The following is a 24851-nucleotide window of genomic DNA, read 5'->3' on the forward strand; positions in this document are numbered from 1 at the left end:
GGTTCAGCATCGGAGATTGGGGGGTCCAGCATTGGGGATCGGAGGGTCCAGCATTGGGGATCAGAGGGTCCAGCATCGGAGATCAGGGGGTCCAGCATCGGGGATCGGGGGGTCCAGCATCGGGGATCGGAGGGTCCAGCATCGGGGATCGGAATGTCCAGCATCGGGGATCAGGGGGGTCCAGCATTGGGGATCAGAAGGTCCAGCATCGGGGATCGGAGGGTCCAGCATTGGGGATCGGAGGGTCCAGCATCGGGGATCGAAGGGTCCAGCATCGGGGATCAGGGGGGTCCAGCGTCGGGTTCGGAGGGTCCAGCATCGGAGATTGGGGGGGTCCAGCATTGGGGATCAGAGAGTCCAGCATCGGGGATCAGGGGGGTCCAGCGTCGGGGATCAGGGGGGTTGAGCATCGGGGATCGGAAGGTCCAGCATCGGTGGGGAGGGGGGAGTCGGCCAATCTCTGGGTCATGTCGCGTCAGGTGAGCTTGTTGGGCCTGGACGAAGCACTCCTGCTCCTCCGGGCCCACAACCTGTGCAATAAAGGCACTCGCCTTGTGGATTCGGCCCTTCCCACCTGCTTTCACCTGACGTGAATGGGAAGCGATGGGAAACCCGAACAGGAAAGGTTAAATTCATTTTACTTTTGCAATACACAAAATATTAAGTACTTCAACTATTTCAATGTCCCTTTAAGTATCGGCGCGTCGGCTTTAAGTAGTAAGGTGGGGCTTCCGTGTGTCTGTTGTGCGCATGCATCCAAATGCGCCTGGGTCAAACCCGGAAGTGGGCACGTTGGAACCGGGATGTGGTCCCGCTCCAAAAAGCTATTATTTTAACCTCCCACCTGCTCCCATCCCACCCATTCTTGGGGGTTATAATTACCTCCCATGTATCTATATAGCGCCTTACAACACCTTCAGGATGTCCCAAAGTGCTTTGCATCCAATGACTTACTTCTGAAGTGCAGTCACTGTTGGTATGTAGACAAACTAGGGAGGGAATTATGTAGAGAAGAATGGCATTGTGGTAGTGCCACTGCACTGGCCTGTGATATCCATAAACCACTGTATTGGCCTGTGATATCCATAAACCACTGTATTGGCCTGTGATATCCATAAAACATTGTATTGGCCTGTGATATCCATAAACCACTGTATTGGCCTATGATACCCATAAGCCGTTGTATTGGCCTGTGATACCCATAAGCCGTTGTATTGGCCTGTGATATCCTGAAGCCATTTTATTGGCCTGTGATATCTATAAACCACTACATTGGTCTGTGATATCCATAAGCCACTGTATTGGACTGTGATATCCATAAGCCATTTTACTAGCCTGTGATATCTATATACCACTACATTGGTCTGTGATATCCATAAACCATTGTATTGGCCGGTGATATCCATAAACCACTGTCTTAGCCAGTGATATCCATAAACTACTACATTGGTCTGTGATATCCATAAACCATTGTATTGGCCGGTGATATCCATAAACCACTACATTGGTCTGTGATATCCATAAACCACTGTATTGGCCTTTGATATCCATAAACCATTGTATTGGCCTGTGATGGCAGTGGGGAAGGTACATGTTTGTTCCTCCTGTGTGTCCATTGTAATTTAATTTTTTAGGTGTGCATGTTGCCTTGCTCCTCGTCCATCAGATCCTTTCGCTCGTTTCTGTCAGGAATGTGGCTCGCCTGTTCCTCCAGTGCCAGGCCGTAGGCTTCCACCACCCGAAGGAGCTCAGGTTGGTAACAACTGAAACCATGATCTAATGCTGGTTATATAAAGAAGAACTTGCATTTCTATAACACTTTTCACGACCTCAGGACATCCCAAAGCGCTTTACAGCTTTTGAAGTGTAGTCACTGTTGTAATGTAAGAAACGCGGCATTTGTGCACAGCGAGGTTGCACAAACAGCAATGTTATAATGACCAGATAATCTTCTTTTAGTGATGTTGGTTGAGGGATAAATGTTGGACATCGAGAGAACACTCCAGCTCTTCTTTGGATAGTGTCGTGGGATCTTTTACGTCCACCTAAGAGGGCAGATGGTGTCTCGGTTTAATGTCTTATCCAAAAGATGGCACCTCCAACAGTGCAGTGGAAAGTCAGTCTAGATTTTGTGCTCAGGTCACTGGAGTGGGACTTGAACTCACGACCTTCGAGACTCAGAGGCGAGAGTGCTACCACTGAACCACAACTGACACCATGGCATCCATGTTTAGGGACTGAAGTTGGGGGAAGAGAGGGATTAGCAAGGGTTTCCACTGTTTGGTGAGCCCTGCTGGAAAGTACACATGTATGGATGTTGGCTGTGGATGGGAATAGATTCAGCTGTGTGGTGTTCCCACAGTCGAATAGCCACTTAGCCAAGAAGGCAGCTGGCACCTTTCGAAGTGTATCTCAATGCCTCCAAGAGAAAAAGGGTTGAGTGGCAAAAACTAATTTATTGAATTATGCTGCTGAAATTGAAAGTCAGGGATGGTTAAACGGGAAAGGAGCACTTTATCAAATATCTGATAAAAGTCTTGTGTTGTTTTGCAGATGGGGCTCTGTGTGGAATGCAATACAATGGTTCCATTGAATACTCCAACCTGTATCGTATGTGAGGCCCTTATAATACATCAGTTGATGCCTCAGGCCAGCATCCGTCTCAAGGTAAATAACATGACTTGTGCTCGGTGTGCCAGAAATGGATACACAAAACAAGCTTTGCTAATTTTTCAGACAGTTGTAACAACCTCACTGCTTAAAGAAAACAGTTCATTGGCTATCTGACTTTCCAATCAGACATCGCAGAGAGAATCCAATGTGCCGAGTAGCTGGCCAAAAATAATGAAGAGTTCCTGTAGTACTGCCAATCTGTCACCAATGCATCTGATAAATAAATGAATTGTCATATTTCTTAAATAATGTTTTAAAATATCAAGAGGGGATAACATCGCACTTTACAAAACAGCAATGTTGCTCTAAAATAAAGATGTACCCGGGGATTATTTTCAACATCATTGGGGGTGGAAAACAAGAGTGGATCAGCCGCCCGCTGTACACCCGCCCGATTTTCAGGGTGTATAAAGGGCGACCAGTCTGTGAAAATGAACCTCCTTTTGTACAATGGTGTGGTCCATTCGGACTGTAATACGTTCTGATCTGTGCACTTTACGTAGGTAAGGCTATTAAGTTACACAATATATATGCAATGCTTTTTAAATAGGACAAGATTATCTGTCGATCTTGTGGAACAGGAAATCCAGCTAATATCCAGCACTGCGTAACCTGTGAGACCAGGCTGTCGGAATCGCTGAAGGTAAGTTACTGCCGCTCTCTTTAATGAGCTTTAGTATACTTGGAGTTGAGAAACTTGTGATTTCCCAACTAACTGCAGTATGAGGGAGTGCTGCACTGTCGGAGGTGCCGTCTTTCGGATGAGGATTAAACCAAGGCCCTGTTTGCCCTCTCAGGTGGACGTAAAAGATCCCATGACACTATTTCAAAGAAGAACAGGGGAATTCTCCACAATGTTCTGGCCTGTATTTACCCCTCAACCACCATCACTAAAATCAGATTATCTGGTCATTATCACATTGCTGTTTGTGGGACCTTGCTGTGCGCAAATTGGCTGCCGCGTTTCCCTACATTACAACAGTGACTACACTTCAAAAGTACTTAATTGGCTCTAAAGTGCTTTGGGACGTCCTGAGGTCATGAAAAGCACTATATAAATGCAAATTATTCTTTTTTTCTACCTAACTCACAGCCAGGGCCAACCTCACTACCATGTAGCAACACAGGCTGCATAAAAATCACATGGGCTCTTTCTTGGAATTCCCAAGTTGAGAAGGGGCTTTGGTTTGACAAAATAGATAGGAACCAGCTGAAAGACAGAAGCCGGAAGTGTTACGGCAGATAGTGGTTCCCTGGGTGTTAAAAATAGCCCAGGACATTCCACTTCCTGGTCACGATTTTCTCTTGGGGGAGGGAGAGTAACGCTGATTGTGCTTTTAAAGAAATCTCCCAGGAGAAGTCTCTTTGGTAGTCTCATTCTGGAATTTCCAGACCTGCCCATACAATCTTAACCAGACAGGTTGAAAAACTGTTCTTTCTGGACACCTTTCAGTGGCTTAGAGACACTGGGTAGATCTTGACGGGTGATAGCGAGTCGGCAGCCCATTTTACATCTTCCATTGAAGTCAATGGAAATAAAAATGGGGAGAGATGTAAAACAGGCTGCCGACTCACTATCACTCGTTTTACACAATCACACAGAGTAAAGATCTACCCCACTCAGTGCAAACAGGTGAGCGAACGAACAGATTGGGGGAACCTCGCTAAGTGCAAGGCCCCAGTCTCTTCGACATAGGAAAAGCGACAGCTCTGATCGAGAGTCCGACCTTTAGCAAAGAAACCTTGCACATGACCCAGAATAGCTAGTCAGAGTGCAGCCTCCAGCTGCAGTAGACTAATGACAGCCTATTAACCAATGCATTCTTTCATGTGGAAAAAATAAAATTGGATTCTCTGAGTAAGCTACTTTTTAATGTTGAAGATCTTGTTAAAGATTTACATAGAATACAGAGTATGGCATAAGAAGCTGAACAAAATATCACTTAATTATCTGCAGTGCACTTAGGCTAGTGTGTAGTTGTTTAGCAAATACCTACTGTTACTTGAGTCTCTCATAACTTGCACCTTATGCATATGAACATTTTAATTTACAAAATATATTATAACCAGCCTTGTTTCATATTTAACAATGCCAATTAAGTTGAAGGATTTACTGGTAGGAATTAAAAATTTGCAGGACTATAGGGAAAGAGCGGGGGAGTGGGACTAATTGGATACCTCTTTTAAAGAGTCGGCACAGATACAATGGGCTGAATGGCCTCCTTCTGTGCTGAGACCACAACATAAAACTGGCCATAATATGGTACTAAGTTGGGAGTTTCACTCAGGTGCCACAAAATGGCTGGTATGTGAAACAAAAATGTGACCTGGGAGAATTATCGTGAGCTCAACTGTAGTTGGAGTCAAGTCAGATTGTTGGGGCAGAGCAGAGGGAGCTTTCCCCTATATCAAGCTATTCTCTACCTGACCTGGGAATGTTTGATACAGATTTTGGGTATCAGTAATGGAAAAGTGTTTCATTCTCCAGCATCAAAATCCCTCACCTTTAATAAACAGAAAAACAAGATTCACTTCCTCAGTCAAAAATAGATTCTTCCACCTTCATTTATGGGAGGCCAATATAGGAACAAAGGTACAGGAGTACGTCATTCAAACCCTCAAACCTGCACCGCCATTTGATTAGGCCATGGCTGATCTGTACCTCAACTCCATTTACCTTTGATACCCTTACCAATCTTATCAATCTCAGTCTTGAAAGCTTCAATTACCCCAGTATCCACAGGCTTTTATGGGTGAGAATTCCTGATTTCTGCTACCCTTTGTGTGAAAAAGTGATTCCTGATTTCCCTCCTAAATGGCCTAGCTCTAATTTTAAGATTATGTCCCCTCGTTCTGGATTCCCCCTTCGGAGGAAATAGTTTCTCTATCGAATCCTTTAAACATTATAAGCACCTCGATCAGATCACCTTTCAACCTTCTAAACTCAAGGGAATACAAGGCAAGTTTATGCAATACTAATGTGAACAGAAGTGAAATAGGTAGGTCTGTTATTCCACGTAGTGACTAATAACATAATGCATTTTCTATTTGTTTTTGCATTGCACTGAAATTTTTCTTGAATTTGATACAGTTCATTTTCTTTCCCCCTCTAAAACAGCCTCTTTTTAGTGGGGATCCCACCGCACCATTACCAAGTCGAGAAGGGAAGATGCTAGCATGTTCCAAGTGTGGCCGGGTTAATAACACCAACGCTCGATTCTGTGACTGGTGTGGAGCCAAGGTAGGCAAAAAACGCTAAGCGATGGGCTCGGCTATCAGGCTTTTCACCAGCATGATGTGCCATCTGTGCTTGCTGAGGGTTTTCCCCCAAATCTACTGTAACCACCTCCAACCTTACAACCCTCCGAGATCTCTGTGCTCCTCCAATTATGGCCTCTTACGCATCCCCAATTTTAATCGCTGCACCATTGGTGGCCGTGCCTTCAGCTGCCTAGACCCTAAGCTCTGGAATTCCCTCCCTAAGACTCTCCACTTCTATTTCTCTTTTAAGACGCTTCTTAAGACCCACCTCTTTAACCAGGCTTTTGATCACCTGTCCTAATATCTCTTTAGGTGGCTCGGTATCAAATTTTGTCTGATAACGCTCCTGTGAAGTGCCTTGGGAAATTTTACTAAATTAAAGAGGCTATATAAATGCAAGTTGTTGTTGAAACAACTGAAGGATAGATTTGAATGGCTTTCCTAGAGCGAGACAGAGAGGAAAACTAGAATGAGAGTCAAGCCACCCATTCTTGCATCTAGAGGGCTAGAATATAAAGGGGAGGACAAAGCTCTGGTTAGACCACATTTGGAGTACTGTGTACAGTTTTGGGCACCGCACCTTGGAAAGGAAATATTGGCCTTGGAAGGAGTGCAGTGCAGATTCACCAGAATGTTACCAGGGCTCCAAGGGTTAGATTATGAGGAGAGATTACATAAATTAGGCTTGTATTCCTTGGAATATAGTAGGTTAAGGAGTGATTTGATTGAGTTTTTTAGGATTTTGAAAGGAATTGATAGGGTAGATAGAGAGAAACTTTTTCCGTTGGTGGGGGAGTTTAGGACAATGGGACATAACCTTACAGTCAGAGCCAGACTATCCAAGAGAGAAGTTAGGAAACACATCTTCACGCAAAGGGTGTTAAAAGTGTGGAACTCTCTCCCACAAAAAGCAGTAGCTGCTAGCTCAATTAATAATTTTAAATCTGAGATTGATAGATTTTTGCTTGCCAAGGTATTGAGGGACATGGAGCCAAGGCGGGTGGATGGAGTTAGGATACAGATCAGCCATGATTTCATTGAACGGCAGAACAGGCTCGAGGGGCCTACCCCTGTTCCTATGTGACGGACCATATTGTACCACCAACATGTGGAGTACAGGCTCATTTGTCCCATTCACCCTCCCCAACTCTCCCAATCTGAGCCCTGTTGCGAATTGAAGCCACACACCTTCTCCCAAAGGAGATACACACCAGGGCCGACTTTAAATTGCTCCGCCAAGGCAGAAATGGGGTGGCAGCGGCTGGAAAATGGCAGTGCTGCGCTTACTGCTTCCGTTCCCGCCTGCTCAGGGCCTTCACTGGGGCAGCCCAAGCGTCCGCCTGAAGCAGGCGAGGGTCTCATTAAAGTATTTGGAGCCGGGGTCCCAACGTCATTTTCACCAGCAAAGTATCATACAGTGCTGGATCCGTACTGGGCGGTACAGGCCTGAAATTACATTCAAATTTGCTGCCGCGTTTTCTACATTACAACAGTGATTACATTTCAAAAGTACTTCATTGGCTGTAAAGTGCGTTGGGACCTCCTGAGGTTGTGAAAGGCGTTATATAAATGCAAGCCTTTCTTTTCTTCTAGCCTGGTCCCCCTATGAGCTACCTCAGCTGCTCAAAGTGCGGAGCGACCAACCACCCATACGCGCGTTTCTGTGGATCCTGTGGCGTTTACCTGGAGCCCCCTGCGCGGATGGATTCCCGCAACAGCGCGCTGTTTGGTTCTGGCCAATCCGCGGCTCCGAATGAGGTAGGTCCTATTAAATGATGCCCCCCTTCAAAACCAGCCGGATTCCTGCACTTCTTGTTTGACTCACCAAAGCTGACTGTGCACCTCCACGCAAGTTCCCTCCTAGGGTCGACAACCCTCCAGGATTGCCCTGGCGTCTCCAGGAATTAAGGATTAATCTCTTGGACACTGCTGCGAGCAACCCTGGAGAATAGGGGCTTTAAAAAATTGTGTGTTTTTACATTTTTGTTTGAATGCTTTCATTTATTAGTTATGAAAATATTGGAGATGGGGGGAAAGGCTGGGCAGCGCTGTTGGAGGTGGGAGGTCACGTGATGAAACTTCCAGGAAAACGTCCAACCAGATTTGGCAACCCTATTCACTCAGTAGGTCCATAATGTGTTTTCAAACAGACTCTGTATTCTACCTGGCAATGATAGAAATTCACAGTACCTCAGTAACCCTGGATTAATGAAATATACATATAAGTGGTGAAAGCTCATTGGCTACTTTAATATCTGGAGTTCTTCACCATAATACTAAATATCTGCTCCAAACCCTGTAAGGATTTTTTTTCTTGGTGAGAGGATCAACTCCTATCTTCTTCAGTCTTTTTGGGCCACACGCTGCCTTTGACCAAGAGGTTGAGTGAATGTCCTGCTTCCAGCCCCCCACTCGCACTGCTCTGTGCACACGCACAACACCTTCTCCGATTATTACTCTATTTAGGTGCCAGCCGTGGCTCAGTTGATAGCACTCTTGTCTCAAAGTCAGAAGGTCACGGGTTCAAACCGCATTCCAGTGACTTAAGCACACAATCTAGGCTGATGCTCTCAGTGCAGTATTGAGGAGTGCTGCACTGTTGGAGGTGCCGTCTTTCAGATGAGACGTTAAACCAGGTGGATATAAAAGATCCCAGGGCACTATTCCGAAGAAGAGCAGGATAGTTCTCCCTGGTGTCCTGGCTAATATTTATCTCACAATCAACATCACTAAAACAGATTATCTGGTCATATCATATTGCAGTTTGTGGGACCTTGCTGTGTGCAAATTGGTTGCTGCGTTTCCTACATTACATCAGTGACTACACTTCAAAAATACTTCAAAGCGCTTTGGGACATCCCGCGGTCGTGAAAGACGATATATAAATGCAAGTTCTTTCTTTTCCCCACCTGCAGGGAGATGCTGCTCAGCACCTGTGTCATATGGTGCACCAATAACTATGCTGGAATATCTGTCATTTTATTAGCCTTACTGTACGCCAGCAAAGATTGAACTTACTGAAAATCTGGGCTGCCAAATTTGATGTATAGGTAGGCTGACCAGCCATCAATTAAAAAATGTCTACGTCTACATTCACATGTAGAAATATGTCTATAGATTTAACGCTGTTTTTCGGTGCTGATATTTGGGTGCTGGGTAATTTTTATTTAATGCCACAAGATGGCAGACTTTCCATTTTTAAAAAAAAGATTAGTTATTATTTTCAGAGCCTAAATAAAAGCTGCTACATACTGTGCTAAACAAGTACCGGTCCCAAGCTGCGTGTGTTTGTTTTTTACCCTGTGCTATTTAAGCGGGATGCTTAAAGTTGATATGACTTAACTGGCAGAGAAAGGAATTTTTAAAAATTGACAAATACTCAAAATCTGTAATAATAACAGAAAATCTTAGAAATACACAACAGGTTAGTTAGCATCTGAAAGAGAAAGATGTTTTTGTAATTCATTCTCGGGACGTGGGCATCACTGGCATGATCGCCAATTATTGCCCGTCCCTAGTTGCCCTGAGAAGGTGGTGGTTGGTCTTCTTCCTGAACCACTGCCGCGACCACTTCTTTGTAGTAGTTTGTTACAGCTGATGGTTTGCTAGGAAATTTCAGAGGGCAGTTAAGAGTCAACCACATTGGCGTGGGACTGGAGTCACATATAGTCCAGACTGGGTAAGGACAGCAGGTTTTCTCTCCTAAAGGACGTTAGTGAACCAGTTTGGTTTTCACGACAATCTGACAGCTTATTGGTTACTTTTACTGTGATTTTTTTTTGCAATTAAACTGCCATGATGAGATGGATGGAACAAGTCAGTAATTAGTGTAAACTGTGAGGAGGAAATGAGGTCAGATGCCTCAACATCAGACCTGTTAGTCCCAACATTTTGCACTGGCGTACAGAGAGGAAGCAATTAAGTTGTGCCTCTGGGATTGGGAATGCTTTAAAAGCATGGGTGCACATTCATCATATTGGTAAATATTTTGCACTCAGTAATAAAGTGATGAAAAATGCAAGTAAAAGAAAGAAAGGACTTGCATTTATACAGCGCCAAACGCTTTACAGCCAATGAAGTAATTTTGAAGTGTAGTCACTGTTGTAATATAGGAAACATAGCAGATAATTTGTGCACAGCATGATCCCACAAACAGCAATGAGATAATGAGCAGATAATCTGCTTTTTGGTGATGTTGGTTGAGGGATAAATATTGGCCAGGACACCGGGGAGAACTCCCCTGCTCTTCTTCGAATAGTGCCATGGATTCTTTTACATCCACCTGTATGTAGAATAATAGAATCTCACAGCACAGAAGGAGACCATTTGGCCTATTGTGCCTGTGATGGCTCTTTGAAAGAGCTATCAAATTAGTCCTACTCCCCTTGCTCTTTCCCCATAGCCCAGCAAATTTTTCCTTTTCAACTACATTTCCAATTTCCTTTTGAAAGTTACTATTGAATCTGCTTCCACCATCCTTTCAGGCAGTGCATTCCAGATCATAACAACTCACTGCATAAAAAAAATTCTCATTTCTGCTCTGGCTCTTTTGCCACTTATATTAAATCTGTGTCCTCTGGTTATTGACCCCTGCAGGAGATTGACGGTGCCTATGCAGAGGAAGCCCGGGAGTTAAAATCACTCAGGCCTCATGCTGTGGAGAGACGGGATGGCTTTCCCTCCTCCTAGGCCCCCCCCATACAATGCCTGCCGGGAGTAGCAATCAGCCCTCCTGCATCTATTTTAGTTCACCTTCCCAGTCCCTCCGGTGTTGCAACGCCAGCTCGGTTCAGATGAGATAGAGGCATTTGCAGACTGTGGGATTTGGAGGAAATTCCCCCTCATTTGACCTTTATCGTGGCTAAGTAGGATTTGCTGCAGGAAGGAATTTTAGGAAAAGAGCTGGAAAAGGACAAGTGCTGCATTAGCGCAAACTCCATAAACCCCCCCACGTTACACAGAATTCCACAGAATTCCATAACATTTACAGCACAGAAACAGGCCATTCGGCCCAACTGGTCTGTGCTGGTGTTCATGCTCCACACAAGCCTTCTCACACCCTACTTCATCTCATCCTATCAGCATCAGTCAATGCTCAGTTTGTGGGTGTGATAAAGGAAACAATTGGAAGAACGTAATTGTTAGGAGTGACACCCATTTTTAGCGTATCTAATTCGATGCATGTCAAGTGCTCGTATGAAAGCATTGCCGCTATTAATTTTCCCCTATGGTATCTGTCTTAATGGATTTGCCGTTATTGGTATCATAAATCTCAGTCTTAGGGTTTTGCCAATGTTGGCAGCCGTAATAATAAGGTACAGCAGAGTTGGAGGGAGGTGGAAGCAGTTGGATTATGATATGCTGTTGGGAGATGACGGTATATTTTCTCTCATCCAAAAAAGCATAATTTGTTTAAAAAGCAACCCTGACCTATATCTGTGTAATTTACCTTTTGACTACCATAAACATGGACAGCTCAATTATGTGAATACTGGCTCTGTGATGCTTATAATCACCGTAATGAGCCTCTACATATATCCACCCTGATTAATATTTGATAAAAGCTTTTTAACCCTCTAAACACAGGGAGGGTTACATTGGATCGGGCCCGAAACCAGGTGGGGGTATCGCGATCCGTGATTAACCTGCGCCGGGTGCTTCCTTCGCAGGCAGGACGAGACCAATGTTCCCTCTAATTTTCTTCAGCCATGTGCGGAATGAATTTGGGTTTGTGCACCAATGTAAAGGTTGTGGGTGCCACCATAAAAAAAATCACAACTTTGAATAGTACACCTTTTTAGAAAACATTATTCAGGGTATATAACAAACAGAACAAATGTACAAAATAATGTACAAAAAGTAACAAGGCGAGCTGTCCATGATTTTTAATTAAACAAAACTGGTTATAGAAATTTCAGAAGTAAACATTGCCACCAGAGGAATGAGGACATCGTGATTGAGACCAAGGAGGTGATTTTAAACTCCAAGAACGGGTGGGTTGGGGGCGGGTGGGAGTTGAAAATAGTTGTTTATAGGGTCGCGACCACAACCCGGCTTTATTTCTGGGTTTAACATCGGTGCGTAAAAGTACAAGCTTCCCACTGGGAATGCAAAGTCCGAAAATTTTGCCAAAGCGACCCAAAAAAACAACTATTTTCAACTCCCACCCACCCCAACCCACCCGCTCTTGGGGTTTAAAATCACCCCCCCAAGAGTCAGTAGATGACAGACCAGATGATGGAGAAGAAGAGGGTGACTGTCTCTGGTTCGGATGTTTTTATTGTGTAAATAAAGGCTGTGTCTCTGTTAGAGTCATGCGAAGTAGCTATATGGTTTGATGGTTCAGCTCAGTCTAAATGGGGCAGAACTGGCAAATAAAACGTCTGAAAAATGAGGTGCAAGTACATCAGGGCTTTACCAAGCCAAGGGTTGTTCAAGCACAAGGTGAAATTGTCCGCTAAAATGGCTCTTGGTGTGTTAACTACCCTGATACACATGCGCCTTGGAGTTCATTATTTTCATGAGATCAGTAATTTTTTTGTGCCTGATATACCGTATATGTCTTGGATCTAGCATGAGTCCATCACACTTGAGATGGATGTCACACTTCGGACATCACATTTGCTGTGTCAAAAGTATAAGAAAAAAGCCAATCATTTCCTTCTGCTTTTTCTGACCTTCATTACCTTGTCTCTTCCCAAGAACAGGAGCCTGGGATTTTCTGCTAAGGTACAGAAACTTCCCTCATTAATTAGCCTCCAATTGACCTCAGAATCTGCCTATTGAGACCACAGTACAGAAGTTACTGATGTTTTTCAACACATTCAAATGCCATTGTTTCAGCAGTGATTATGTCCCCTAATAGTGATGGAAGCAAACAACCACTGCTACCACCACTGCAAAAACCTAAACCTTTATTACTTAGGCATGCAGATGCACACTGATCCCCTGCTTGTGAAATCTGCCACTTTTTCCCCTTTCTCCCTTTACTCCTCTTCAATTAGTGATTTACATTGAGGCACAGCTCTGAGTGTGTTAGCTGTCCTTCGGTACCTCATCCAAATGACCGTTCTTCATATACGAGCCAGGACAGTGAAGGCTGTGTACTTCTGTTAATGCTGCAGACAGAGGTGGCCCTGCTATCTGAGGTGCAACTGGAAACATTCGCCTTGTTGGTGCTTCCAACTTCGCCAGTGCTACAGATACAGGGCACAAGTTGGGTATAGCGATGGCTCAGTTATTAATTTGCATTCCTGCGGTGAAATCAAACCATGCATACTAGGTCCCAGGTCCAGTCCTGGTTTGGCCTGTGCAGTGGTGTGTTTGCCGATGTCTATTTGGTCATGGGGGAAACGCAGCTGAAATTCAGAAATGACCTTATCTGAATGCACACACACTTTCCAGCAGGGATCGCTGGATTTAAGTCTGGAGCAAATATGGAACCTTTCTCACCTCCTTAGTCCAGTAACACGGAAGGTAAATGTAGCGTCCCCACCATTGGCTAACTCAGCCAGAGAGAGGATTGAACCTGAAAGGATCTTGATCTACAGGATCTAGTTGTTTACACACCTGACACGCACAACACCCATTCCCGTCCCCCAAACACCCACATCAAACTGATTCTCCACTGTAGCGGGTGGGCACAGAGCTGGACCCGAGCACGGGCAGCAAGACTGGGAGTAGCTGCAGACACAAAGCACGAGGACGACCAGGGCCTGCATCAATTCCAAACTCCAGCGCATCCGCTCCGCCAGACATGAAGATCCACCAGACGCAGCAAGATCATTAACTTATAGTCACCTGGATGTGACTGATGATGACGCCTTGTGGCCCAGGTTTGGTGCGTGGATAGAATGAATAAGTGCGCGGCGAACAACAGACTGCTGCGCGACTGCGCGCGCGCGCAGCTTAGAGGGAACAATGGACGAGACATTCGTCCAGCCTTAATACTCACCTGAAAGCAGCTTTCCAATCAGCGTTGCCACGAGGATTCAAGGACATTTGCACTTTTCACCAGCAGGGGGAGCCCCAATCTCTTAAAGGCAGGCTGTCTCTCTGACAGCCTGCCAAAATCTCTTAAAGGTAGGCAGTAACTGTTATTTGCTAAAAATAACGGTCTGCTGTCTGCTGTCTGAACGGAGATCAGACATCACACACGTAAAACACAGATTCAGGTCCCATCCTTATGTTTACAAACTGTTGAGTTATGTTAAAGCATTGAATAAAGGTTGCGGACCACTAAATAGAAACATAGAAAATAGGAGCAGGAGTAGGCCATTTGGCCCTTCGAGCCTGCTCTGCCATTCAGTATGATCATGGCTGATCCTCTATCTCAATACCATATTCCCGCTCTCTCCCCATACCCCTTAATGCCTTTTGTGTCTAGAAATCTATCTGGCTCCTTCTTAAATATATTCAGTGACTTGGCCTGCACAGCCTTCTGTGGTAGAGAATTCCACAGGTTCACCACCCTCTGAGTGAAGAAATTTCTCCTCATCTCAGTCCTAAATGTCCTACCCCGTATCCTGAGACTGTGACCCCTCGTTCTGGACCCCCCAGCCAGGGGAAACATCCTCTCTGCATCCAATCTGTCTAGCCCTGTCAGAATTTTATATGTTTCAATGAGATCCCCTCTCATTCTTCTAAACTTGAGTGACTACAGGCCGAGTCGACCCAATCTCTCCTCATATAACAGTCCTGCCATCCCAGGGATCAGTCTGGTGAAACTTCGCTGCACTCCCTCTATGGCAAGTAAATCCCACATCCTCCAATCTGCATGCCAGACCTCACCAATCTGCCAGTCCGAGTTGGTACCAGGCCTGCGAGAGTGCGTGCACTAAGGTCCTCTGATGATGCACTAGAGGCCTTGGTGCAAGAGGTGGACAGAAGGAGGGACATCCTATTATCTGCGGTGAGGTGGGGGTGGGTGCAAGAGGCCCTCCAGACATATGCTCAAAAGGCAGTGGGAGGCAATAGGGGATGCAGTCAATGCTTTGACACGAGTGGTCAAGGTGAGTGAGGTCAACTGTCAAGTGGCGTCTCCTACCAACTGCACCACTAGCCGCATCCACTCCTCCACGCACTACATCCCCCATCACCCACGTACCAACAAACTCTTTCAATCAGTGCTCAACTCTTCCAATCAGATGCCTCCTCTCACCCTTACACATTACCACCGTTGCAAGCCGCACACCCATAATTCACAGGCCACACACACTGGCAGCTATTCAGCCATGACAGGCACATCACCCAGACACATGTCCTGCTTTTTTGCAGGAGAAGATGGCACATAACAGGAGGCAGCAAGTGGCAGTGGCATTTAGCCCCTCGAGCCTGTTCCGCCATTCATTGAGATCATGGTTGATCTGTGACCTAACTCCATATACCCGCTTTAGCCCCATATCCCTTAATACCTTGGCTCACAGAAATCTATCAATCTCAGATTTAAAATTAACAATTGAGCTAGCATCAACTGCCGTCTGCAAAAGAGCGTTCCAAACGTCTCCCACTTTTTGTGTGTAGAAGCGTTTCCTAACTTCACTCCAGCACGTCCTGGCTCTAAATGTTAGGCTCTTTTCCCTTGTCCTAGTATTCAAGTGTAGGAGACCTCCAAAAACAGTTACAAATGCATCAACAGCCAGAAGGAATAATCCAGCAATTAACCTGTAAACCTTGCAAGGTCCCTTTAAATAGCACTGGTGGGGGGGGTGGTCCTTCAGGCACTCTAAGACATATTGAGGTGATCGGGGTTAAGATGGTGCGTTGAGTGGAAAGTTAAGTCCCAAGATGATGTCTATTACTTTAAATCAGCTTTGCGCACTGATCAAACGCATCATCTCCTTACTTTACATGCTGCTGGCGTTCGTTATTTGTGCATGTGCTAAACCCTTTACCAAGATGGTGTCCGGCGCACGTCACGCTAGAAGCGGTGCATGCGCATCCAAGACAGCATCTTGGCTGTTTGGGAAGTCGCGTAGGGCCGAAACAACGGACGCTAGACAGCCCAATTTCTAGCCAAGAACCTTCTTAGTCAGAGTTGGATTTAACCTTTCATCTTTGGAATCCGAGATACACTTATCTCAAAGTCCAGTTACGACAGGTTGAAATTGCCCAACTGAGTGTTGAGTGTGTTATTGGATCATTTCTTCTATTTGTTTTATATAGCGATATGAAAAGAGATTCTAAATGTTTGTCCAGTGATACAGTCAAAGTCTAACATTATTAATTAAACCGTGCCTATGGAAATGTTGATTTTGAGATTAAGTAGACTTATCAGCAATGTTAGTGCAATAAGAATAATGATAGCTTGTGGCACTGAAGCAGTGTAGTTTTATTAGATTAGGTAGTGTATAATTGCCTAGGGTGGAAATTACTGTCGTAATATTATCGTACAAACACTGAATGTACTCAAAATAAACTTCTCTGCTATTTTAACAGTGGCTCTGTCAGGTGTCAGCCGTTGCTCAGTGGTAGCACTCTCACCTCTGACTCAGAAGGTTCTGGGTTCAAGTCTCACTCCAGGGACTTGAGTTCAAAGTTCAGTTCAGTGCAGTACTTGAGGGAGTGCTATACTGTAGGCGATGTCATCTTTCAGTTGAACCGAGGGCCTGAGTGCCCTCTCAGGTGGATGTAAAAGACTCCAAGACATTATTTGAAGAATGATGTGGAGAAACATTTGCCTGAGGAAGGAGAAAATCTCCGAAAGCTTGTGAATTTAAAATAAAATTGCTGGACTATAACTTGGTGTTGTAAAATTGTTTACAATTATTTGAAGAAGAGCAGGGGAATTCTCCCCGGTGTCCTGGCCAATATTTATCCCTCAACCAACGTTACTAAAAAACAGATTATCTGGTCATTATCACGTTGCTGTTCGTGTCACCTTGCTGTCATCTTTCCTGCAAATTGACTGTTGCCTTTCTCGCATAACAAAAGTGACTAAACTGCAAAAGTACTTCATTGGCTGTAAAGCGCGTTGTAACGTCCTGAGGTCGTGAAAGCTGCTATATAAATGCAACTTTTTTTCTATCCGGGTTAACTACTCCATCAAAATAGCAGAGAGGAACCTGATATGAGCATATCAAATGTTCGTATTGTAACATCGTCAGTTGTCATTTCTCCCCTCATGGGTACAAACTCCTGAAGACTTAACTGTTTAAACCACTACCTCTTATTATTTTTTTGCCCTAAAGACCACAGATCTGCACTCTTCTGCAACCTGGCAACCTTTGACCATCCCGTTGCCAAAGCTCAGGCCGGAATCTAATAAGGAGGACGTAGGGACCCAAACGGTTGGTCTTTTTTACCCATCCTGCAAGGTGCTGGAGAAGAAGGAAAAGGAGATCATGTGTCAACAAGCAAAGCAGCAGAAGATGAGCGATCGGCGCCCCCTTCTAACGGCCATCAGCCCTGGAAGAGGTGAGTGACATGCTTACATGCTTGAAGTCCAGTCTTATCTAGATGTGATGTGGAGATGCCGGTGATGGACTGGGGTGGACAAATGTAAGGAATCTTACAACACCAGGTTATAGTCCAACAGTTTTATTTGAAAACCACAAGCTTTCGGAGGCTTTCTCCTTCGTCAGGTGAGTGTCACCTGACGAAGGAGAAAGCCTCCGAAAGCTTGTGATTTTCAAATAAAACTGTTGGACTATAACCTGGTGTTGTAAGATTCCTTACATTTATCTAGATGTGGCCATCGAGTTTGAGCAGGCCCTAAAGGACATGATGTAATTTTGTCTTGTCCAATAAAAATGACTGACTAGCCACAGGTGTGGCTACAGCAACACTGTTTTAGCTATTTGCTCATTTTAGTAGAAAACACCTTGCACACACTCACAATACAGGTAAATGTACTTCACATGTGTATATTTACTGAACAAACATCTACCACCATTCAGTAACCAAGGCAGTAAAGCACTCAGAACGATCAAAAAACTCTCGCATACTCTGCTTTTGTTCTTATCATTTTACCAACAAATGCACAAAAAGGTCGAAGATCACATGCATGCAACGTGTGAATATGAGTATTGAGACCACATGCCCAACGATGATATCTATTACTCATTTTACATACACTAATCAGAAATGTAATTCGCCACATCTGGATTCCCAATTAGCCACATATGGCTAGTGGCTAATGTATTGGACAGCACTGCTCCACTTCTTACAATCTCCGCTCCACCAATGAGAAAGCATTGTTGAGAACAGAGCTGCCAGGCCTGTGAAATTCAAACAGCCAAACCCAGTGGTATTACCGGCACAACAAACATAGAATCATAGAAAGTTACGGCATGGAATGAGGCCATTCGGCCCATTGTGTCCATGCCGGCCGATAAAGAGCTATCCAACTTAATCCCACTTTCCAGCACTTGGACAATAGCCCTGTAGGTTACGGCACTTCAAGTGCACATCCAAGTACTTTTAAATGAGTTGAGGGTTTCTGCCTCTACCATCCTTTCAGGCAGTGAGTTCCAGACCCCCATCACCCTCTGGGTGAAAAAAATTCTCCTCAACTCCCCTCTAATCCTTCTACCAATTACTTTATATCTATGCCCCCTGGTCATTGACCCCTCTGCTAAGGGAAATAGGTCCTCCCTATCCATTCTTATCTAGTATCTGGGCAAACACAGTGTTACTTGCAGTTGGTAAGTAACTAGGGCTGGATGGCCTTCACTAAACCCAGAATTTCAGTAGGGTTTCTTGCAACTCCAGAACTACTGAATTTCCACCCTGGTGAACAGGTCCTTGTCTGGATCACTTTGGCCGGGTGAGATGGGTCCTGGTCTGGAACAGATTGGTAGGCTGAGGTACTACTATGAATGGATCCTGGTCTGTATCACTTTGGTAGGATGAGGTACTACTGGTGAATGGGTCTTTTCCATATCTACTTTCACCTTAATTTTACAATAGGCAATGGGGATCTAGTGGTCATCTAGCATTGGTACTTGTCCACCCCTTTTCTCTAACCCAGTTGTCCTTTGAACATCCACTAGCAGAGGTAGAAGTAATGTAAACATTTTCCTTCATAAAGCAAAAAAAATGCTCTTGCCAAACATTGCTGCGTGGAAGGTCTTTGTTGTCTGTGCAGCAAATGTAATGGTAGGTAGATGTGTCTTCAAAAATAAGTTACATTTGAGCTCCTTTCACAGGGGTTAGTTCAAGTACATAGGATAATGAGGAGGATCTCTGATCCCCTTTACACGGAACATAGGAACAGGAGTAGGCCATTCGGCCCCTCCAGCCTGTTCCGCAATTCAATTAGATCATGGCAGATCTGTATTTTAACTCCATCTACCTGCCTTGGTTCCATATCCGTCAGTGTTGAGTCTGGTCAGTGTCGTACTTGATCTCATGAAGTCACTGTAAAAGTAAAGACCATTAACACTGCTTTTCATCTCTATTTTTAAAAATTTACAACATTGTTTCTAGAACTTGTGCCTTTTATTTTTTTTGTAAATCGATCTCCCATGGAAGAGGTCTATTCTGTATTGTTGGTAGTAGTGTTTTCAACCTCTTTAGAAGTAGGCCATGAATCAGCTGTTACTTAAAAAAAAAAATTTGCTTCAGTCTTTGCCGAGCAATGAGCAAATACTGGAGGGAACAATTCAGCTTGGCTACATTCAGTCTCTAAAGAAGGTTGCAGACCAAGGGGATCTCCTTGAATGACGTCATCTAAGCACATGTGCTTGGTTTCACTGAGAGAGGATGGTAAAAGAAAGAACAAAAGACTTACATTTCTGTAGCGCCTTTCACAATCTCAGAACGTCCCAAAGCGCTTTACAGCCAATAAAATACTTTTGAAGTGTAGTCACTGTTGTAATGTAGGAAACGTGGTGGCCAATTTGTGCACAGCAAGATCCCACAAACAGCAATGTGATAATGACCAGATTATCTATTTTAATGATGTTCGTTGAGCGATAAATATTGGCCAGGACATGGGGGAAACCTCCCCTGCTCTTCTTCGGAGTAGTGCCATGGGATCTTTTATGTCCACCTGAGAGGACAAACGGAGCCTCGGTTTGACACCTCATCCGAAAGACGGCACCTCCGACAGTGCAGCATTCCCTCAGTACTGCACAGGAGTGTCAGCCTAGATTTTGTGCTCAAGTCCCACTTGAACCCACAACCTTCTGACTCAGAGGTGAGAGCTATCAACTGAGCCTCGGCTGACACCAAACAGATGAAGGACGGGTGAGATGTAAATAGGAGCAGTGCGCAATTAGAGCACCGGGTTTAAGTGTTTGACAGGTTTGTGTCAGCATTAAAAACTCACTTCAGTTTGCTGGATTTTCATATAAAACTTATTTTAAAAACTTATTTTAAAAAAACTTATAAAATGCAAGTGCTGCGAGCAGATTCCCTGTTTTGACAGATAACACTATTCATCACCTGTTTCCTCTCTCTATAATTAACATGCAGGGTTTGGATCCAGCTCCCAAACATAAGCCAAGCATAAGCAAGTCATAAGTTAGGAATGCAGAACCACCTCTTAAAAGCCTCATGGAACCACAATCATTACTAAGATGTAGGTGTCGTCAGCTAATTACTGTCTTACAGGGAAGGTGGCTCCTAGAATGGAGCCAAAAGCTGACTCTTCAGTTGTAGAGTTGCAATTGTTTTTTTAGTGCTTTTTGTTCAAGTCTTCACATTACAAACTGTCCTTAGAGTGACTTGTCCACCATGGAGGCGTCGGGGGCAGACTTGCACAGGCAATTTTCTCCAGTGTCAAGTTAGTGATCTTCCTTGTGCTTTCGTGGGGATATATCAAAACAAAGGCAGGCCACTTTCCTGCCGCAGTGTCATCCGTAGCTCAGTTGGTAGCACTCACGCCGCTGGGTCAGTAGGTTGTGGGATCAAGCCCCACTCCAGGTATTTGAGCGCATAATCCAGGCTGACACTTCACTGCATTACTGAGGGAGTGCTGCACTGTCGGAGGTGAAGTCTTTCCGATGAGACGTTAAACCAAGACCCTGTCTGCCCTCTCAGGTGGATGTAAAAGATCCATGGCACTATTTCGAAGAAGACCAGGGGAGTTCGCCCTGGTGTCGTGGCCGTTATTTATTCCTCAACCAACATCACATAAACGGATTATCTGGTTATTATCACATTGGTCTTTGTGGGATCTTGCTGTGCGCAAATTGGCTGCTGCGTTTCCTACATTGCAACAGTGACTACACTTCAAAAGTGCTTCATTGGCTGTAAAGCGCTTTGGGACGTCCTGAGTTTGTGAAAGGCGCTATATAAATGCAAGTCTTCCTTTCTTAAATTACCAGCCTGCCAGATATAGTGGGTTCCGACACTTCTTTTCGCAACCAAAAACAAGGACATTCTCATTCTTGTGCTGCACAGCCTAGGTTAGCTGTGGCGGTTCTGTAAGATTTACTGGTTCCTTGCTGCCAATCCTGCCCTGTTTATATTGCAAGGTGTGAATCAGTAGCAGCAGGCAACTGCGCATGTGCTGGGTGCACCGCTGCCCAGTCGGTACTAAGTCGCGTGTGCAACTTTGCCATCAGGCGAGACCTTCTCCGGTGTTGGGGGAGAGTGCGAGCGGGCCAGCGACGCTGAAGCTGCCCTACTGGGCAGAGAGGCCACCCCTGGCCTGCTGTCAGACCCAAAATGGCGGACGTTGCCTACGTGCCACCACTGGCACCAGGATGGCAGAGGCACCAAGCAAAATCCCCTCTCGAAGGGAGTCTCAGTACCTCTGACAGCACTGGTGTCAGTGGGGCTTATTTTGACTTGGGGCAATGATGTAAAACGGGCATTACCAATTCAGCCACCCTTAGACTTCTCTCCGGATTTTCATTTCCATTCAAGTCACCAGAAATAAACTCTGGAGAGGTGTTTAACTGGCCGATATCACGCATTTTACACCAGCGCCCAAAGTCATAATTACCCCCATTGTGTTTACAGGGTTAACTCCTGAAGTAGGTTTGCCATCTGAGTCTACCAAAGGGTAGTAGAATTCTGGAACTCTCTCCTCCAAAAGGCTATGGATGCTGGGTCAATTGGAACTTTCAAGACTGAGATCGTTAGATTTTTGATGGATAATTGTATCAAGGGATATGGAGCAAAGGTGGGTAAATGGAGTTGAGCTACAGATCAGCCATGATCTGATAGAATGGCGGAGCAGGCTCGAGGGACTGAATGGCCTTCTCCCATTCTTATGTAAAGTAAAAGAAGCATCAAATGTTGGAGGAGCGGTGATGAAAGTAGTTAACCGCAGCTGTTAGGATGTCGTGCTTGGCCGGTTTCAAATTCACACCAAATGCTTTTTGCAGTCGTATTGTTAGCTGACTCTGAGGGAGGTTGTTTTCTTTTATTCATTCATGGGATGTGGACGTCGCAGGCAAGGCCAGCATTTATTGCCCAACCCTAACTGCCCTTGAGAAGGTGGTGGTGAGCCGTCTTCTTGAACCGCTGCAGTCCGTGTGGTGAAGGTATTCCCACAGTGCTGTTAGGTAGGGAGTTCCAGGATTTTGACCCAGCGACGATGAAGGAGCGGCGATATATTCCCAAGTCGGGATGGTGTGTGACTTGGAGGGGAACGTGCAGGTGGTGGTGTTCCCATGTGCCTGCTGCCCTTGTCCTTCTAGGTGGTAGAGATTGTGGGTTTGGGAGGTGTTGTCGAAGAAGCCTTGGCGAGTTGCTGCGGTGCATCCTGTGGATGGCACACACTGCAGCCGTGGTGCGCCGGTGGTGGAGGGAGTGAATGTTTAGGGTGGTGGATGGGGTGTCAATCAAGCGGGCTGCTTTGTCCTGGATGTTTCTTGAGTGTTGTTGGAGCTGCACTCATCCAGGCAAGTGGAGAGTATTCCATCACACTCCTGACTTGTGCCTTGAAGATGGTGGAAAGGCTTTGGGAAGTCAGGTGGTGAGTCATTCGCCGCAGAATACCCAGCCTCAGACCTGCTCTCATAGCCACAGTATTTATGTGGCTGGTCCAGTTAAGTTTCTGGTCATTAGTGACCCCCCAGGATGTTGATGGTGGGGGATTCGGCGATGGTAATGCCGTTGAATGTCAAGCAGAGGTGATTAGACTCTCTCTTGTTGGAGATGGTCATTGCCTGGCACTTATCTGGTGCGAATGTTACTTGCCACTTATCAGCCCAAGTCTGGATGTTGTCCAGGTCTTGCTACATGTGAGGATGGACTGCTTCATTATCTGGGGGGTTGCAAATGGAACTTAACATTGTGCAATCATCCCCACTTCTGACCTTATGATGGAGGGAAAGTCATTGATGAAGCAGCTGAAGATGGTTGGATCTAGGACACTGCCCTGAGAAACTCCTGCAACGATGTCCTGGGGCTGAGATGATTAGCCCCCAACAACCACTACCATCTTCCTTTGTGCTAGGTATGACGCCAGCCACTGGAAAGTTTTCCCCCTGATTCCCATTGACTTCAATTTTACTAGGGCTCCTTGATGCCACGCTCAGTCAAATGCTGCCTTGATGTCATTTCCAAGTCAGGATGGTGTGTGACTTGGAGGGGATGGTGCAGGTGGTGGTGTTCCCATGCGCCTGCTGCCCTTGTCCTTCTAGGTGGTAGAGATCGCGGGTTTGGGAGATGTTGTCGAAGAAGCCTTGGCTTGGAATTCTGCTCTTTTGTCCATGTTTGGACCAAGGCCATAATGAGCGTAGTGACCCTGGCGAAACCCAAACTGAGCATTGGTGAGCAGATTATTGGTGAGTAGGTGCCACTTGATAGCACTGTCGACGACACCTTCCATCACTTTGCTGATGATTGAGAGTAGACTGATGGGACGGTAATTGGCTGGATTGGATTTGTCCTGCTTCTTGTCGACAGGACATACCTAGGCGATTTTCCACTTTGTCGGGTGGATGCCAGTGTTGTAGCTGTACTGGAACAGTTTGGCTATGTGGGCATTAGAACCGGGACTCAGATAATCACTCACATGATGATTACTGTTTCAGAAATCAGACGGAATCCAAAATTGGCCAAAATCCAATCTCTGAAAAGCAGTAGATTGCTTCGATTGGCTGAGCTGTAATTACATCTCTGGATCTCGATATAGCGATGTTCTTTCCATAGAGGTTCAGATTTGGTTCAATGTCTAGCAGTTCTGGATTGAATTGCACTATATAAGCTGTTTGATTTTTTTTGATACTGTGATGTTTTTACACCTTAAAAATAATAAAACCACTCCCAGTAGTTATTTGCAGCCAGATCCAAAGAATGTAAATCTGACTCAAACTGCTCTATCTCTACCCTGCCCTTCGGTACCTGCTGGTGCTTGTGAGATACAGGCCAGTGCACGAGCTGACTCAGGGAAAGGTGGGGCTCTTTGTTAGTCATTGATTTTGGCATTGAACCCTTCCTGCAGCCATCCACACAGTACACTGAGTTCTTGTGGCCTCAACAGGCATTTATACTCCGCCATGCGTTTCCCTGTACAATCTGCTTTGCGGTGATACGTCAAACCAGCCCTTTAGTCACCTCCTAACTCTTCCTGTGGCAAAATGTGCTTTTAAAAAAGAAGTTTTGTTTTTAGCCCCATTGAATCTACAGGTATTGAAGGTTATCCATGTTGAACATTAACCAAATGCATGCTACCTATCTCATTACAAGGATTTACCTCGACATTTTACTTTCTTTTTCTGAAGTATATTAAAAAGGTTATTCGACTAAAGGTTTAGTATCTTTCCTTTGTATTCCTGGTAGTTGAGAAGTGATAAAGGAAGCTAGCCTCACACTGCACCAAGCTTAGTTCAATTGCTTGTACATTCCTGCTTCTTTTTATATTTGGGAACATAATTAGCCCCAGGCAGTTAAAGGTACTTATTTGCTTTTGACGCCAGCCCTTTCTGTGTTTAACCTTGTGAGTGCCGTTTTTGTCTGTAACTGTGCACGCAGTGGCTTAGTCCTACAGTGGTTAAATCTGCCTCTCAACATTT

General features: G+C 45.1%; 1 protein-coding gene across 5 annotated transcripts in view; it reads left to right on the forward strand.

Annotated features, from left to right (window-relative positions):
- Nucleotides 1-24851, forward strand: part of dzank1 (double zinc ribbon and ankyrin repeat domains 1) — a 79766-nt gene that overhangs the window by 25016 nt on the left and 29899 nt on the right. For all 5 annotated transcript variants that reach the window (XM_067989245.1, XM_067989244.1, XM_067989247.1 and 2 more), the window contains exons 8-13: nt 1635-1752; nt 2554-2667; nt 3224-3316; nt 5792-5914; nt 7528-7692; nt 17124-17349. In XM_067989245.1, coding sequence (XP_067845346.1) covers nt 1635-1752; nt 2554-2667; nt 3224-3316; nt 5792-5914; nt 7528-7692; nt 17124-17349 — 839 coding nt within the window. The remainder of the gene's footprint in view (nt 1-1634; nt 1753-2553; nt 2668-3223; nt 3317-5791; nt 5915-7527; nt 7693-17123; nt 17350-24851) is intronic.

Source organism: Heptranchias perlo, chromosome 8, assembly GCF_035084215.1.
Source record: "Heptranchias perlo isolate sHepPer1 chromosome 8, sHepPer1.hap1, whole genome shotgun sequence".
NCBI classification, from domain to species: Eukaryota; Metazoa; Chordata; class Chondrichthyes; order Hexanchiformes; family Hexanchidae; genus Heptranchias; species Heptranchias perlo.